General features: G+C 39.7%; 1 protein-coding gene across 1 annotated transcript in view; it reads left to right on the forward strand.

Annotated features, from left to right (window-relative positions):
- Positions 1 to 3370: 3370 nt before the first annotated feature.
- LOC102790106 (protein NLRC3) overlaps positions 3371 to 18674 on the forward strand; it is a 99111-nt gene continuing 83807 nt past the window's right edge. The window contains exons 1-7 of the mRNA XM_087831073.1: positions 3371 to 3416; positions 4018 to 5851; positions 6455 to 6628; positions 6815 to 6988; positions 7815 to 7943; positions 10724 to 10750; positions 11374 to 11391. Of these exons, the coding sequence (XP_087687199.1) occupies positions 3371 to 3416; positions 4018 to 5851; positions 6455 to 6628; positions 6815 to 6988; positions 7815 to 7943; positions 10724 to 10750; positions 11374 to 11391 (2402 nt within the window). The remainder of the gene's footprint in view (positions 3417 to 4017; positions 5852 to 6454; positions 6629 to 6814; positions 6989 to 7814; positions 7944 to 10723; positions 10751 to 11373; positions 11392 to 18674) is intronic.

The raw sequence follows: 18674 nt of genomic DNA on the forward strand, positions 1-18674 counted from the left end.
TATTTCCCCCACCTGCAGAGTGAGTTCCTGGAGAGAGGAGACCTCCTGCAAGGTGTAACAGCCTCCCCCACCAGTTGAAAAGCCCCCCAGGTGGCTCGATGCACTGGCGGCACCCTGCGCCAGGGCTGAGCCCCCATACATCCACCCGCCCACAACCCCGGTGTCACACCAACCAGGACCCAAGCCCCCAAGGCCCAGCCAGCGCCCCAGCCCAGAGACGGAGCACTCCCAGAACCCCACACCCGCCCTGGACCCACCCAGGGGCAGCCAGGCTACCAGGTCAGGAACCCACGTCCGTCAGCACAGACCTTCCCTAGCCCCGCTGCACGCAGCCACGAGGAAACCATCACTTAAGAGCCAACAGAGCCCTTAACAGGCCATGACCGCAACCCCGGGTTGAGCCCTCCAAGGAAGACGCTCCTGGGGAATCCCCCGACGCCCCAAGCCTGTCCCTACCCCCACACCAATCACAACAGCGAAGGTGACCTCCCACCCCCACTAGGTGATGGAGCTGATCAAAGGAGCCCAGAGCAATTGATCTGATGTGGTGGCAGAGGCTGTATCAAGACTAATGTAATCCATTAGATAATTTCTATATTGGTTAGAATTAAGATTATTTTTATTTTTCCAGTTCATGAGGACTGTTTTCTTGGCAGGGCAGTGAAAACCATGTGGGCTATATTCTTTTCTGTAGTGACATAATCTAAGCTGCCCAACAAAAACACTAAAGGGGAAGTTGGAATGTTACATTTCATACACTTCGATAAGTCTTCACATATCTGACAAAACTTCTGAACTGGTGGACAGAACCAAAGAGTGTGGATATAATTATCCGGTGTATTGGTTTGACAGTGTGAGCAGTTGTTGGTAGACGTAAAGCCCATCTTGAACATCCGATGACCTGTATAGTGTACTCTATGTAGTATTTTGTATTAAATCAATTGATTTAATACAGTCTAAGTTAACTGATAAATCCGCTTCCCATTTTGCAATAGGAAGTGATATTGATTCATCTGTTTTAGAAAGCATTCTGTATATTTTAGAAAGTAATTTGGGGGTTTTAAGAGTAAGAAATTGTATCACACTTGATGGTGTTTGTAGTTCAACTTGACCAGGTTTAAATTTCATTTACTATGGATTTAATTTGTTGATATTCTAAAAATCTTTTCTTGTTGATCCCATATTGTGTAACTAGTCTGTCAAATGGAATAAATTCTGTTTCTTCTAATATATGTTCTAAGTATTTGATTCCTTTACCACTCCAATCTGGAAAATTTATCATATTATTGTTTTGTAATATGTCAGGGTTGTTCCATATAGGTGTATGTTTGCATGGGATTAATGAAGACTCCGTCAATTTTAGAAACTCCCACCATGCTAACAGAGAAGAGCTGATGTTGACACTTTTGAAGCATTTATGTCGTTGGATGTTTGAGCTGATAAATGGTAGGTCTGAAATCTCTAGATTATTGCAAAGTGCTTGTTCTACATCTAGCCAAGGTTCGTCTAAGAAGGTATGTTTTAGCCATCCTGAGATAAATTGAAGCCTGTTGGCTAAGAAGTGGTGCTGAAAGTTAGGTAGTTCTAATGTTTTTAAGCTTCTACGTTGGGTTTATCTTTCCAAAGGAATTTGGACATATATGAATCTAGAGATCTGAACCAATCTTGTGGTGGTTTAGTTGGGATCATTGAGAATAAATAATTTATTTTTGGTAAGACCATCATTTTTACAGCGGCAACCCTTCCCATGAGTGATATCGGTAGACATTTCCATTTAGCCAGATCGCCTTCTACTTTCTTTAAAAGTGGGATATGGTTTAATTTAGTTAGATCTGCAAGCTTGGGAGAAACATTAATACCCAAATATTTTATAATTCCTGATTGCAGTAGTGTAGAAGAATTATGGAAGGAGCATTTAATTGGAAGGACTGTAGATTTTGACCATTTAATTGAGTAATCTGATATTCTTGCAAAAGAGTTTATCAATGCAATTAACCCAGAGAGATTGGTTTGTGAGTTTTGGAGAAAAAGTAACACATCATCTGCATAAAGGCTGATTTTATGTTCCACGTTCTTGCATTTTATGCCCTCAATTGCTGTATTCTGTCTAATTGCTGCTGCTAGTGGTTCAATAAAAACTGCAAACAGTGAAGGGGAGAGTGGGCATCCCTGCCCGGTGCACTTCACGAGACAGAAGCTGGAGGATGTTTGGTCATTTGTTTTGACACAAGCTGTTGGGGAATTGTATAATATTTTTAACCAGTTAATGAAAGAGGTTCCAAAACCAAATTTTTGTAAAGTTGCAAATAGAAATTTCCAGTTAACTCTGTCAAACACTTTTTCTGCATCTAAAGAAAATATTGTAGTTTCGATGTTTTTACTGTATGAGTAGTCTATCAAATTAAGTTATCTACGTGTATTTGTTGATGAGTGCCTAGCTTTTATGAAACCAGTTTGGTCAGGATGAATTAAGAGGCTGGTTATTTTCTCTAATCTCTTTGAGAGAGTTTTGCAGATTATTTTAAGGTCTACATTTATAAGGGATATTGGACAATAGCTTGAGGGATATAAAGGGTCTTTGCCTGGTTTTAGCAGGAGATTAATGTTTGCAGAATTCATATTTGATGGAAGTCTGCCCTTTTCTTTGATTTCCAACAACGCTCTGTAAAACATTGGTGTTAGAATCGTCCAGAATTCTGTGTAGAATTCTACAGGGAAGCTGTATGGACCTGGAGCCTTATTATTGGGCATCCATATCCAGTGCCATTGCTTGAGTGTCTAATAATTTTGGAAGAGCTATATTGTCCAAAAACTGATCAATTTCGTTTTTAGATGGGTTTATTTGTGGTGAATAGAACCTTTTATAGAAATCCCTGAAAATGTTGTATAATATTGTGTTCCCAGATGAATCTTGAACAGCACATACAGTTGTTTTTTCTTTCTTTATTTTTAGCTGGTTCGCTAGAAATTGACTGGATTTATTACCATGTTCATAATTTTGTAAGCGTAGACTTTGTACTAAGAATTTTGTTTTTTAATTAATTATCTCATTTAATTCTAGTTTTGTTTTGTGTACCAACCTAGATTTTAGAGAAGGTTATGACTCTCTCCCTCCATGACGGTGTAAAATTTGGTTCTCAGGGGACAGTAAACCAGTTCATGGCAGGCAGGAATATCCTTTAATTTTCTCTCATCTGAGGATGACAGTTCAGGTCTTCTTCCAAACCATGGCAAAATAGTGACATATCCAAATAACTTGTACAACTTGTATGTACAATTGTTTGAACTGATGATTTAATTAGAAATGGTTCTTAAAAACTTACCAACCTGTGTACAGTTCTACAAATCTACAATTCTTTGTCTGAATTCCATGGACATCAGTGGACCCAGAACCGGAGCTGAACTCCAGACTACCGGTAAGAGCAGCAGTGTATAAAGTAAGACTTAACATATATCTGCTGATGGTCTCATTTCTGAAAAATGGACTTCTTATTATGATATTTGTTTTCTTTCACTATATTTTGTTAGGCTGGGTCTCATTTACAACAATGCATACACACAAATCACAAAAAAAAACCCCATGATTTATCAATATTTTTGTACCGGAATTTGTTCGCACTTCCCTCTGACCACTCCCTACATCAGTTGTAATGCTGTCTTTACCTGATGTCCTTGCTTGTGATCCCTTTATTTATATAAACTATAAGAACAAAACGCACCCAGTCATATGTCGACAATATACATTTAACACTACACTCTTTTTTTTTCCACTGCATTGAGCTTCTCACATGGGGTTGATAGATTAGGGTTCATGGTTCTTACCCTTCTTTTTTCTTCTTTTTCTTGTATTGTGTTAGTCTGTTGTTTCTGAGCAACTCTGATGTGCTAACAAACGCACAGCGGTAAGAACAAAAGAGGCCAGTAATCATGTTTCATGAATCTGGCATGCCGATTTTGCATGGGAACATTTCCATGCAAATATTAGTTAATGAGGCCAATGATTATTGTTTCTTTTAGCAGATGCTGTCCTGCAGGAGGTATTAGATGAACATAAGATCAGTCTGAGGAGGAGATGTGAACATGTGACTGAAGGAACTGATGAAACAGGAAGTAGAACCCTCCTCAACAGGATCTACACTGAGCTCTACATCACAGAGGGAAAGAGTGAAGAGGTTCATACCCAACATGAGGTGAGGCAGCTGGAGACAGTTTCCAAGATCCTCTATGACACTCCAATCAGGTGCCAGGACATCTTTAAAGCCTTACCTGAACAACAGAGACCCATCAGAGTGGTTCTGACGAACGGCGTTGCTGGTGTTGGAAAGACTTTCTCAGTACAGAAGTTCACTCTGGACTGGGCAGAAGGTCTGGAGAACCAAGACATCAGTGTGGTGATTCTGCTTTCATTCAGGGAGCTGAACCTGATCAGAGATGAGCAGTACAGTCTTCTGGAGCTGCTCCATGTTTTCCATCCAGCATTGCAGAAGGTCAAAGCAGAGAAGCTCGCTGTCTGTAAACTTTTGCTCATCTTTGACGGCCTGGATGAAAGCAGACTTTCATTGGATTTCACCAACAGGAAGCTCGTGTCTGACATCACACAGAAGTCATCAGTTAGTGAGCTGCTGACAAACCTCTTCAAGGGGAATCTGCTTCCCTCGGCTCTCATCTGGATAACTTCCCGACCTGCAGCATCCAATCAGATTCCTCCCATATATGTTGACAGGGTAACAGAAGTAAAAGGCTTCACTGACGCCCAGAAGGAGGAGTACTTCAGGAGGAGATTCAATGATGAAGAGCTGTCCAGCGGAATCATCTCACACATGAGGGCATCCAGGAGCCTCCATATCATGTGTAGAATCCCAGTCTTCTGCTGGATCACTGCTACAGTTCTGGAGCACATGTTGACCACAGAGCAGAGAGGAGAGCTGCCCAAGACCCTGACTGACATGTACTCACACTTCCTGCTGGTTCAGACAAAGAGGAAGAAGAACAAGTACCTCGAGGGACATGAGACGAGTCCACAGGAGCTGATGAAGGCTGACAGGGAAGTTCTCCTGAAGCTGGGGAGGCTGGCCTTTGAACATCTGGAGAAAGGAAACATCCTGTTCTACCAAGAAGACCTGGAGCTGTGTGGTCTGGATGTCACAGAGACCTTAGTGTACTTAGGTGTTTGTACAGAGATCTTCAAAAGAGAGTGTGTGATCTTACAGAAACCGGTCTACTCCTTTGTTCATCTGAGCATTCAGGAGTTTCTGGCTGCTGTCTACATGTTCCGCTGTCACACTGAAAGGAAGACACAGGTGGTGGAGGACTTCCTGATAAATATTTTTCCTCATTTATTTGGTGATGATGGTGATGATTATAATGATGATGAAATGAAAAGCTCCTCTTTGGATGTGTTTCTCTGGAGAATCATGGAAAAATCCCTCCAAAGTAAAAATGGCCACCTCGACCTCTTTGTTCGTTTCCTTCATGGCCTCTCTCTGGAGTCCAACCAGACACTGCTACGAGGCCTCTTGGGTCAGACAGAGAACAAACCAGAAATCATCCAGAGAGTCATCAAGAACCTCAAAAAAATGAATAGTTATGAAATCTCTCCTGACAGGAGCATAAACATCTTCCACTGTCTGATGGAGATGAATGACCTCTCAGTGCATCAGGAGATCCAAGAGTACCTGAAGTCAGAAAACAGATCAAAGCAGAAACTCTCTGAGATCCACTGCTCAGGCCTGGCCTACATGCTGGAGATGTCCGAAGTGGTTCTGGATGAGTTGGACCTTGGGAAATACAACACATCACCCAAGGGACAGCGGAGATTGATTCCAGCTGTGAGGAATTGCAGAAAGTTTCGGTGAGCCCAGATGTGGTAATAATTGTGCTTATGCTTATCCTCCCAATGCTCTCTTTTAAAGCTTCCTTCCAGTTGGACATCACCTCACCTAGGAGGCATTAAACAGTCATTTTAATCAGATGCTGAATCACCTAAATTGGATCTTTTTAATGTGCAGGAGCAGCAGGTTATTTACAGTTTTCTCAAGGCACTTTACATTTTAAGGTCAAGACCCTAAAATAATACAGAGAAAGCCCTAACTAACAGACAACCCCCTATGAGCAAGCATTTGGCAACAGGAAGGAAAAACACCCTTGGAACAGGAAAAAAAACTCTTGTAGAAGATTCAGGATTTATCATGAATTCTTTTAGATGTTAAAAATCCACATCCACATATTTAATTGTTATCATATTTAATCGGGTTCAGATCTGATACTGTCAAATGTTTGGTTTAATTTCTTTACTGCTTGACAGCAGGCAAAGAGATCATCTTTCCAAGTGGAACTGATGAACCACTGATATGAATAACAAAATGCCAAACAGCAAGACTTCAACTCAAATGTACAAAATGAATATAAAATGTCCTATTTATAATAATGTTTTCTAATATTTTTGCCATTACAGACTTTCTAACTGTTGGCTCTCAGCAACTCACTATGAAATTGTGGCCTCAGCTCTGAAGTCCAGCCCTTCCCATCTGACAGAGCTGGATCTGAGTGGAAACCACCTGAAGGATTCAGCATTGAAGCAGCTATGTACTGCTCTGGAGAGTTCAAACTGTAGACTGGAGACTCTAAGGTCATTTCAATGGGATTGCTTTTATTTCTGGAGATAGCTCAGTTGTTTGACTTGTGAATTAAATTAACCTCCTTACAAAGGAGTCCATTGCTGTCCAATATAGGTCATCAATGGTCATGGAAATTAAATAATAAGCAGCTATTTGAATTATTAATGACTTTATCTGTTTATTTTTCCTTTATTTAGATTGAAAAACTGCAGGTTGTCAGAGATCAGCTGTGCTGCTCTTGTCTCTGCTTTGAAGTCCAACCCCTTTCACTTGAAACATCTAGACCTGAGTGACAACAATCTGCAGGATTCCGGGATCATACAGCTCTGTGGTTTTCTGGAGAGTCCAAAGTGTACACTTGAGACTCTGATGTGAGTTCATTTAGAGTCTGTTACTTATAATTACAATAATGTTACAGAAGTCCAATGTGCCTGCTCAAACTTGGGTAAAGAAAAACATGAAATTCAGTATGAAATATCTCATGATGAAGTCCTGACTTGTATTTTATTGGAAGCTTTGGGATATAGTGGAATCAAATTTGGAAACAGCTAGAAACTATCTGGAACTCCCTAACAAAAGACACAGGTGCAGGAAAAGAATGCCAGCAGGAATGCCAAAACAAGAAATACAAAATAGTTCTTTAGTTATTATTTGTATGCAAATACTGAGTATTTAATCATTTAGTTTATTTGCCTAATAAACAATATAATGCTTTGTTTTAAACAAGTCTTTACACATCTATTTCTTTCCCAAGCACTCTACTTCCATCCATAAAGCTGTAAATATTCTTTTAATTATATTTTCATTTTTCTTTTCCGAAATTTAGTTTGTTTTCAAAGAAGGAAAATTTGATTTATTTAAGATAATGAAGGAGACCCACACACAAAGAAAGCGAGATTAAAACACATATTTTTATATGGTTAACATATTTATATTGTACTGATCCTGTAATCCTGTAAGAGACTTGACTGAGGTCACCAGCATGATGTCTGTTGATATGAATATGTGTTTGAATGTCATGCTGACCTTTGCATGTGTGTAGCTGAGATGATTATGATCCATGATAACAGAATGAACAGTCACTACTCATTTCACAGGAGCTGATTGATTTTGGATGCAGTAATCCTGAGCTGCGCATTTAAAATGTGAAATCATCTGAATGAATTATCACTGATTTTATCTGCTTGCTTTATTCAGATTGGAGAGCTGTAATTTGTCAAATATCAGCTGTGCTACTCTGGTCTCTGCTTTGAAGGCCAACCCTTCTCACCTGACACATCTAGACCTGAGTAAAAACAACCTGCATGATTCAGATGAGAAGCAGCTGTCTGATCTCGTGAAACTAGTTTTTTAAGGTCAGTAGAGAAGAGTTAGTCCATGGTGCTCTTAGCAATATTATTCTACACACATTTAGTGTAGGTATATTTTGTCAGCATTTTTGCCACAAAGAAAATATATAAAAAGGTAAAAACCTGAGCTAGTCATTGTAAAAATGGTCAAATTCACAATGACTAATAGCATATAGTGAATATATTTGTAATAGCATAAACATAGTTTGCGTGAACCATAAAACCTCATTTCCATTTTGGTAAAATGAAAAATTGACATGCAAGTTTGATTTGGTGTTACAGACTTACACAATATTTAAATTAATTTAAAAGAGCATTTCTTACCACATGCTGGGTGAGCATATTATGAGTGAAGGCCATAATATGTTAATATTATGCTATGTTCACTGTCTTAGGAAGTGTCAGTGGTTAAAGTTTGACACTATAAGTGCAAAATCTGGCACAGCCTATTATTTTTAAATTGAGGTTGATGTTCACTTTATAGATCAAATGCTGCAACACACCTGAATTAAAATTAGTAGGTCATTAGTAGTATGGTATCACATTTATTAGTAACAAGTGAGATTTAAAAACAAAATCAAAATAATGTTTTTAAAAAGATGTTTTTGTTCACAAACTAATAATACTATTTTATCGGTGCAGTTAGTATTATGATTAGGCAATTGATTGATGGAATTACCTTTAGCTCCCTCAGTTGAGCTCTGTATTCATTTGCATAATGAATGCAATACATAATGTGTAGGGATGGGGTGATCCGATATTACGTATCGGTATCGGTCCGATCCTGACCTAAATTACTGGATCAGATATCGGAGAGAAATAAAAAATGTAATGCAATCCATTAAATATCACAAAAGCACCTGACAAAACTTGCGACATGGCGTAACCCAGCTCATGACCTTAGCACGTCAGAGCAGTATGCGTCACGTGATAGAGCGGCTGTGGCGTGTGAGACCTATTCGCAGTCTAGTTGAGCATTTGAAGCCTCGCTATCAAACCAGCATTTCATCTCCGAGAAAGATATCCATGAGACTCTGTAGTTTTCTCTGGTCCCCTCCCCAATCAGACCAGGAGTGACATGTTTAGCCGCATGTTCTCCTTAAATTGCTGGCTGTCTGAGTGGTGTCCCAGAAACGATGTGGGCTTCATAGATAATTGGCAAACCTTCTGGAGGAAACCTGGTCTTGTTAGGAGAGATGGCATCCATCCCACTTTGGATGGAGCAGCTCTCATTTCTAGAAATATCGACAAATTTATTAAACCCCTCAAAACATGACTATCCAGAGTTGGGACCAGGAAGCAGAGTTGCAGTCTTACACGCCTCTCTGCAGCTTCTCACCTCCTGCTACCCCCCCCCCCCCCCCCAAAAACCCATCTCCATAGAGACTGTGTCTGCTTCCAAAAAGACAAAAAACATACTAAAAACCAGCAACAAACAACTTAAACATTTACAAAGAAAGAACAATACAGTATCCACATCTGAACCAAAGAGTAAAACAGTGAAATGTGGATTATTAAATATTAGGTCTCTCTCCTCCAAGTCTCTGTTAGTACATGACTTAATAATTGATCAACAAATTGATTTACTCTGCCTTACAGAAACCTGGTTGCAGCAGGATGACTATGTTAGTTTAAATGAATCAACACCCCCGAGTCATTCTAACTACCAGAAATCTCGAAGCACAGGTCGAGGGGGCGGTGTGGCAGCAATTTTTCACACCAGTCTATTAATTAATGAAAAGCCAAGACAGACTGTTAATTCATTTGAAAGCCTGATGCTTAGCATTGTCCACCCCAGCTGTGAAACTCAGAAACCAGTCTTACTTGTTATCATCTATCGTCCACCTGGACCTTACACAGAGTTTCTGTCTGATTTCTCAGACTTTATATCTAATTTAGTTCTGAGCTCAGATAAAATAATTATTGTGGGTGATTTTAACATCCATGTTGATGCTAAAAATGAAAGCCTCAACATGGCATTTAATCTGTTGTTAGACTCAATTGGTTTCTCTCAAAATGTAAAAGAACCCACCCACCACTTTAATCACACTCTAGATCTTGTTTTAACATATGGCATAGAAACTGAACATTTAACAGTGTTTCCTGAAAACCCTCTCCTGTCTGATCATTTCTTGATAACATTTACATTTACAATAATTGATTACGCAGCAGTGGAGAGTGGACTTTATCAGAGTAGATGTCTTTCTGAAAGCGCTGTAACTAAGTTTAAGAATATAATCCAGCCACTGTTATCATCGTCAATGCCCTGTACCAACACAGAGCAGAGCAGCTATCTGAACGCTACCCCAACAGAGGTCGATTATCTTGTTAATAATTTCACCTCCTCACTACGTACGACTCTGGATACTGTAGCTCCAGTGAAAACTAAGGTCTCTAATCAGAAGTACCTGACCCCGTGGTATAATTCTCAAACACGTAGCCTAAAGCAGATGACTCGTAAGCTGGAGAGGAAATGGCGTGTCACAAATTTAGAGGATCATCATTTAGCCTGGAGAAATAGTTTGTTGCTTTATAAGAAAGCCCTCCGCAAAGCCAGAACAGCTTACTACTCATCACTGATTGAAGAAAATAAGAACAACCCCAGGTTCCTCTTCAGCACTGTAGCCAGGCTGACAAAAAGTCAGAGCTCTTTTGAGCCAACCATCCCTTTAACGTTAACTAGTGATGACTTCATGAACTTCTTCACAAATAAAATTTTTATCATTAGAGAAAAAATTACCAATAATCATCCCACAGATGTAATATTATCTACAGCTACTCTTGGTTCCATTGATGTTAAGTTAGACTCTTTTTTTCCAATCGATCTTTCTGAGTTAACTTCAATAATTACTTCCTCCAAACCATCAACGTGTCTTTTAGACCCCATTCCTACAAAACTGCTCAAAGAAGTCCTGCCATTGATTAATTCTTCGATCTTATATATGATCAACCTATCTCTAATAATCGGCTATGTACCACAGGCCTTCAAGGTGGCTGCAGTTAAACCTTTACTCAAAAAGCCATCTCTAGACCCAGCAGTCTTAGCTAATTATAGGCCAATCTCCAACCTTCCTTTCATATCAAAAATCCTTGAAAGAGTAGTTGTCAAACAGCTAACAGATCATCTGCAGAGGAATGGTTTATTTGAAGAGTTTCAGTCAGGTTTCAGAGTTCATCACAGCACAGAAACAGCTTTAGTGAAGGTTACAAATGATCTTCTTATGGCCTCTGACAGTGGACTCATCTCTGTGCTTGTCCTTCTTGACCTTAGTGCAGCATTCGATACTGTTGACCATAATATCCTATTAGAGCGATTAGAACATGCTGTAGGTATTACAGGTATTGCACTGCAGTGGTTTGTATCATATCTATCTAATAGACTCCAAATTGTGCATGTAAATGGAGAGTCCTCTTCACACACTGAGGTTAATTATGGAGTTCCACAGGGTTCAGTGCTAGGACCAATTCTGTTTACATTATACATGCTTCCCCTAGGCAGCATCATTAGAAGACATAGCATACATTTTCACTGCTATGCAGATGACACCCAGCTCTATCTGTCCATGAAGCCAGATAACACACACCAATTAGTTAAACTGCAGGAATGTCTTAAAGACATAAAGACTTGGATGGCCACTAACTTTCTGCTTCTTAACTCAGATAAAACTGAGGTCATTGTACTCGGCGCTGAAAAGCTTAGAAATATGGTATCTAACCAGATTCTTACTCTGGATGGCATTACCTTGGCCTCCAGTAACACTGTGAGGAACCTTGGAGTCATTTTTGACCAGGATATGTCCTTCAACACACATATTAAACAAATATGTAAGACTGCGTTCTTCCATTTGCACAACATCTCTAAAATTAGAAATATCCTGTCTCAGAGTGACGCTGAAAAACTAGTTCATGCATTTATTACTTCCCGGCTGGACTACTGCAATTCATTATTATCAGGATGTCCAAAAAACTCACTGAAAAGCCTTCAGTTAATCCAAAATGCTGCAGCAAGAGTACTGACAGGGACTAGAAAGAGAGAGCATATTTCTCCTGTTTTGGCTTCCCTTCATTGGCTTCCTGTTAAATCCAGAATTGAATTCAAAATCCTGCTCCTCACATACAAGGTCTTAAATAATCAGGCCCCATCTTATCTTAATGACCTTGTAGTACCATATCACCCTATTAGAGCACTTCGCTCCCGCTCTGCAGGCCTACTTGTTGTTCCTAGAGTATTTAAAAGTAGAATGGGAGGGAGAGCCTTCAGTTTTCAGGCCCCTCTTCTGTGGAACCAGCTTCCAGTTTGGATTCGGGAGACAGACACTATCTCTACTTTTAAGATTAGGCTTAAAACTTTCCTTTTTGCTAAAGCATATAGTTAGGGCTGGACCAGGTGACCCTGAATCCTCCCTTAGTTATGCTGCAATAGATGTAGGCTGCCGGGGGATTCCCATGATGTATTGAGTTTTTCCTTTCCAGTCACCTTTCTCACTCACTATGTGTTAACAGACCTCTCTGTATTGAATCGTATCTGTTATTAATCTCTGTCTCTCTTCCACAGCATGTCTTTTAGCCTGTCTTCCTTCTCTCACCCCAACCGGTCGCAGCAGATGGCCGCCCCTCCCTGAGCCTGGTTCTGCCGGAGGTTTCTTCCTGTTAAAAGGGAGTTTTTCCTTCCCACTGTCGCCAAAGTGCTTGCTCATAGGGGGTCATATGATTGTTGGGCTTTTCTCTGTATCTATGAAGCGCCTTGAGGCGACATTTGTTGTGATTTGGCGCTATATAAATAAAATTGAATTGAATTGAATTGAATTGAGAAGTAAATCAAGTGTATAAGTTCATCACTGAATGTTTGTAAAGCATTACTTATACAAATGCATGAACAATTTTTTCTAATTCAGCTGAGGAAACCATATGTCGGAGTTTAGAGATGTTCCTTAAAAGAAAGAAGCAGGAATGAGACAAAGACTTTACATGTGAGTCCAGGCCCAGAGAAGAGGGCCTGTTAGTTTGTTTGTTTAATGTTTAATATTTCCACTAAGTAGAGGTATAACAGAATAGCTTTAGTGTTTTGTTTTTTAAAAACTCGAGTATGAACTTATACAAAATGCAGATATTTAAAAAAAAAAGTTTTATTGATTATAAAATACACTATATCAGCTTCATATCGGTATCGGCAGATATCCAAATTTATGATATCTGTAATGGAATCGGACGTTAAAAAGTGGTATCGTGCCATCTCTAATAATGTGTTCATCATTATGCTGGAATTTTAGATAAAAACAAAAAGAAATTAATGACTGAATATTAGTTCACATTCTGAAGCTGCTAAAATTAAACTAATTCCCTAAATTTGTGCTTGATGGTGTAGTGCAGTCATGCTGGCCTACTGGCAGCCCTATAAGACCTGAGATTGGCTGTGTGCAGTCTGTTTGGACTATGGAAATCTATAGAAAACCACCTACGGTTCTTAAGTGCTTAGGAAATGGTTGTCTTTTTTGGAACAACCATTTTGTGCTCTGTTTCTGACATCCCCCATTATATGAAACTTGGCCTTCAATTTGGAGACGGTACTCCAAAATAATGGCTCACTCAAAATAATGCTGCAATGCCAGTAGGGTGCATGCTACTATAGCAAAATGGAATTCCTCATATTTTAATTATAAAATAATGTAATATTTAATGACAAATAAAAAGTTTTACAGTGAGTATTAAATTTGAGTTTTAAAATTTACCTTAAAGCTTTAACTTTGATGTTTTCTCTCTCAGACCAACTGATGATGTGGATGAAAAGGAGGACAGAGCAGAATCTCCAGGATTCAGTCTGTCTAGGAACTCTAAAATCTTCCTCCACACTTCAGGAATGAACATGGACCCTCAGACACAAAGAGTTGAAGACGACTGTGAGAATCTGTAAAGTTAACAGAAGGGTGGGGGAACCCTACATTCAGGAGTGGTGTCGGGAAATGACTCACTTACAAATAAGTCATGTAATAGTTTCTTTTCTAGGCTCCAGAATATTTTCTCTATTAACGACTCTTTGTTTAGTTTCCCAGTTACAGTAGATAGATCTTGTTACGACCCAGACTAGGGGTACAGGAACGCAACATAAGAGTTATTGACCCCGCCCTGGTCCCCAAAACCATACACAGAGGGAAAACCAATTTCTTTAAATGGTGGTTTATTTTTCTACACTGAAAAATGAAGCTCCGGGGTGAACAAAGGCCAAAATAACAAACAAAACAAGCTAAGTCATGAGGAGGTGCTATCTAAAGCCCTATGTGAAATCAAAAACCAAACAAAAGACAAGCGCTACACCTAACTCCCTAACTGAGATAAACAGGAGAAAACAGTGCAAGGAAAAACAATAAGGTAGCTCACCCCTTCTGTTCCAGTGCTATTTACAATGTGCTATTTACAATGAAAACTAATGTACACACTATATACAGAACTCAGCAAGTCGCAAAAGTCACAGGCACAAATGTCACAGGTTTTGGAGGCCAGGGTCAGGTCTGCTGCAGCTGTCAGTGGCTGCCCCGGGACAACTGCTGGTGACAGATTTTGAAGCAACCATATGATCAGGGGGCCAATCAGCAGCCGTCAGCTCATCCAATCAGGGTCCTGCAGAGACTTAAAGACACAGACAAAGAAACAGCCACCAAGACAGATTATGGCCAGGGCCATAACAATCTACCAATTAAGTCCATAATTTCATCAAAGAGAAATTAAAGAGTCAACAAGGTCTGCATTTGGAAAAACCTGTATCCAAAATGTAAACTGTTCTCACACATGAAACTGTAATTCTTCATAAATTGGGTTCATTTATTTTCACTAAGAATGTTGCTGCTTTAGTTTTTTTCACTGTACACACTGATAATGTGAGAATGCTGTAACCAGTTTGATTTTGCAATAAACAAAATGGCATCATCAACAAATAATTTAGACTATCTGTCCCATTGTTTTTCTACAAATGTATGGGTGTGTTACTATGGTGGCCCTGAGATGCCAAACGAACTGCAACTTAAGAAAACACTTGCAAAAAGAAAAATGCTGCAAAAAGAAAAACGCTGCAAAAAGAAAAATACTCGTAAAAAGAAAAATGCTGCAAAAAGAAAAACGCTGCAAAAGCACACAAAACACAACGGAAATGTTTCTGGGGAGACAATAACCTGACGGACCAGTTGCACGAACCAAAACATGTATGTATGGCTGTATCCCAATTCAGGGTCTGCAGCCTTAAAGTACGCAGCCTTAACGGTCCTCAAGGGCCACGTACTCAAAGACCGCTGAGGCCGGAAGTGCAAGGCTTGTAGGCTTGTGAAATGGGACGGTCTAGCCTCCGTCGTGCTGCCCAAGTTGCCTAGCAACCATAATACTAACAGCTGGAAACGTTTCATACAGCTTTGTTTGACATAAATGAAGGAGAACATATTTTGTACATTTGTTTCTACATGAGCTTTGTGTGATTTGAGGCTGAGACCACAGGACTGTAAAACATGATTTTTGGGCTTCATTTCTATACTGAACAGTCATTTAAGATTAGCTAGTTTCAGTTTGAACTCCGTGTCAAATACTGAGCTTCAGTAAAGATTCAAGTTGCATTTATTTATATTTCCTATCACCTTAAATCTTCACTCAAAGACAAGTATCTTTGACAGTGTATCTATAGATGTATTATATATAAGAGACAAATGTTGTTCTTTTAATATGTTGGCATTACTAAATTTGGCTCATTGCTTACATACATGTGTAAAAACAAAATGTACAAGCTGTGATAACTGTTTCTGATAGAATGAAGAGTAGACTGATATATTAAATATTCCTTTTTTTGGGTGAGAAAATCATACCATGTCATAACTGCTTTAAGTCATACAGAATAGATATCAGAGCCTTAAACAGGCTGACTTCTGCTGAATGGGTCAAACTGGGCAGAAAGTATACAAACACATAACATCCTTATAGAATATGATGTAACACTATAGATCAACTTACCTCAGAATATATAAAGCATATAAACAATTACAGCAATATGATGCAACAAACACAGCAGTACTACTAATCCAAAATACTCAAAGCTTCATAGAACTGAAACAAACATTTATTTTTAGGTCGATTCTGCTGCTGATTCATACTTTAGGTTTCTGAGTATTAAACTTGTTTCTGCCTTTCATAGTGTTTAACTTGAAGGCCCTGAGTACTTTCTCCCACACTGCAAACACTGGGATGATAAAATTATTTGAACATTACCTAATAAGACTGATTCAGGACAGACAATTAGTTATTCTAAACTTTTCTAGCAGTCCTTCACAAACAGGGAACAGTCTGTCTATTCTCTCCATCTGTCAGCTGCTGCTGGCTCTTTCTCCTCCTCTTCCTCACACACTGCTGAGTTTGTCCTGGTGGATCATCAGGGGTGCAAAGCCTCACAGATGATGTGCAGCAGTGGGTCCCTCAGTCTGTCCTCACTCTGGACACTTGCAGTTGTCACACATGGAAATCAAATGTGTGATAAGCTGCAGGATTTAAAAACAAGTGTAACTTATAAATACATGTTCATACTTTTATTCCACAATCAGAGAGAAAGAAAAAGAGAGAGTGCAGGACAGAGAGACAGGTGACAGTCTCAGGTGTATACACTGCTACAAAACAGCACAAAAGAAGGAGGATTGTGTTATTACGAAACAAGAAGAGTTCCCAGATGGTAGAGTGGACACACGTGTGACTCCTGTGATTAAAGCATCTTTCTTTCAGCTTAACGAGTGAACCGTCAGCTCGTTCAAACACACGTTAAAGTCCGTTTGGCTCGACACCACCGAACAGAGGCAGCAATATAACATAGCTAACATTAACAGTGCAGTGAATCCTGCTTGTGCTGTGATATTCAGGACTGCAAACCGAGCAGCATCACTGACTTTCAGCTTGTTGTGTTTGTGGATATATGACTGACTTTAATTATCCACAAAATCATCACATTCTCTGTAAGATTAAAGTCAACTAATGAACGGCATATATTTTGAAGTAAAGGCTTTAAAACCAAGTTAGTACAAACATCGCTAATGTCACATAACTTTCCCGACATGTGGCCAACAGTAATTTTTAATGTTCTTCATTATTAAACATTTGCACATAAATAAGTGACATAATATTCAGTACTTAGTTTTGAAAGTTTACTCTTTGGCCACCCCGCTTCCACTTCTTTGAAGTGTCTCCCAGTCCCAGTGCACTTGTTAGCATGTTTTGGTTCGTGCAACTGGTCCGTCGGGTTATTGTCTCCCCAGAAACATTTCCGTGTTGTCTTGTGTGCTTTTGCAGCGTTTTTCTTTTTGCAGGTGTTTTTCTTTTTGCAGCGTTTTTCTTTTTGCAGGTGTTTTTCTTTTTGCAGTATTTTTCTTTTTGCAGTATTTTTCTTTTTGCAGCATTTTTCTTTTTGCAAGTGTTTTTCTTTTTGCAGGTGTTTTTCTTTTTGCAGCATTTTTCTTTTCGCAAGTGTTTTCTGAAGTTGCAGTCCGTTTGGTCTCTCAGGGCCACCGTAGTTACAGACCAATCTTTTGAACATGTTGTTACTGCCCAACAACAGTAACATGCACAAGAGACCGAGAAAATTTCCTGACTGGACCTGTTGCACAGGTGACATCCTATCATGGTACCACACTGGAGTTCACTGAGCACCTGAGAGCGAGTCGTTCTTTCACAGATGTTTGTAGCAGCAGTCTGCATGCTGGGGTGCTGATTTTATACACTTGTGGCCACAAAAGTGATTCACCCAAATATTGTATTCTTCATTCAGACCATGGGACTTCAGGTTTTCAGATATCAGCTGTGCTGCTCTAGTCTCAGCTCTAAAGTCCAGCCCCTCCCATCTGGAACATCTGGACCTGCAGTCCAGATATAAAGCAGCTGTTTTTGTAAAAAGTCCACACTAGAGGATTTAAGGTCAGTATAGTGTTCAATTTAGTCCATGTGAATTTCAGCAGTATTGTGCTAAATACATTTGGTATTAAAGTAAAGCTCCTCCTCACTGGCTGTTTTTCACAGTGAAGCAATGAATGGAGACTGATGACAAACAATAGTCAGCCAATTAGATCAGCCAGAAGCTTCTGGTAACCATGTGTCTGCATTGATGTGAAGATAACTGGATTATCTTCCATGGATTACATCGCGGATTAGTTGGCTGTGGTCGTGAGGTCTCAGAATCTGCTCTATGAGCAAAAGCCTGAAAAGACCACAGAATTGAAAGTAAATAACATCATGGAGAGGCTCGCAGCTATCCAGAGATTGAGAGACCAGTGTCGGAGTGTTAAAAACAGCTTGAAATTCTCATGAGTTGTTTGTAAAAGAAAAATCACCATTATATTGCGGCTACCCCTTCGGCGCCAGCTGTGGGCTCAAGGTCGGAGCTGAACAAAAACTCCCTGATAACGACTGTGTTGAGTCTGTTCCTTCCCATTCCATGCAAGGCCACCTATGTTGGCTGTTTACTTAGCCTGGCAGAGCAAAGGACACTGTCTCAGCTGAACTATGGACACGCACCCACATACATATACTGATACTGATAAGCACTCACTGACGCATCACCCTCCCTACCCCGGATCCAACGCCACCTCCAACGCTTACCTCCCCTCTGATGTGGACATCAGATCAGTTGGAGGTGCAATCGAAAGATTGCAGCGGTCCCAGATCAGATGTACACACTGGAACTCTTTCCCATGTTGCT

Source organism: Neolamprologus brichardi, chromosome 17 (assembly GCF_056152115.1).
Source record: "Neolamprologus brichardi isolate AB-2024 chromosome 17, ASM5615211v1, whole genome shotgun sequence".
Lineage (NCBI taxonomy): Eukaryota > Metazoa > Chordata > Actinopteri > Cichliformes > Cichlidae > Neolamprologus > Neolamprologus brichardi.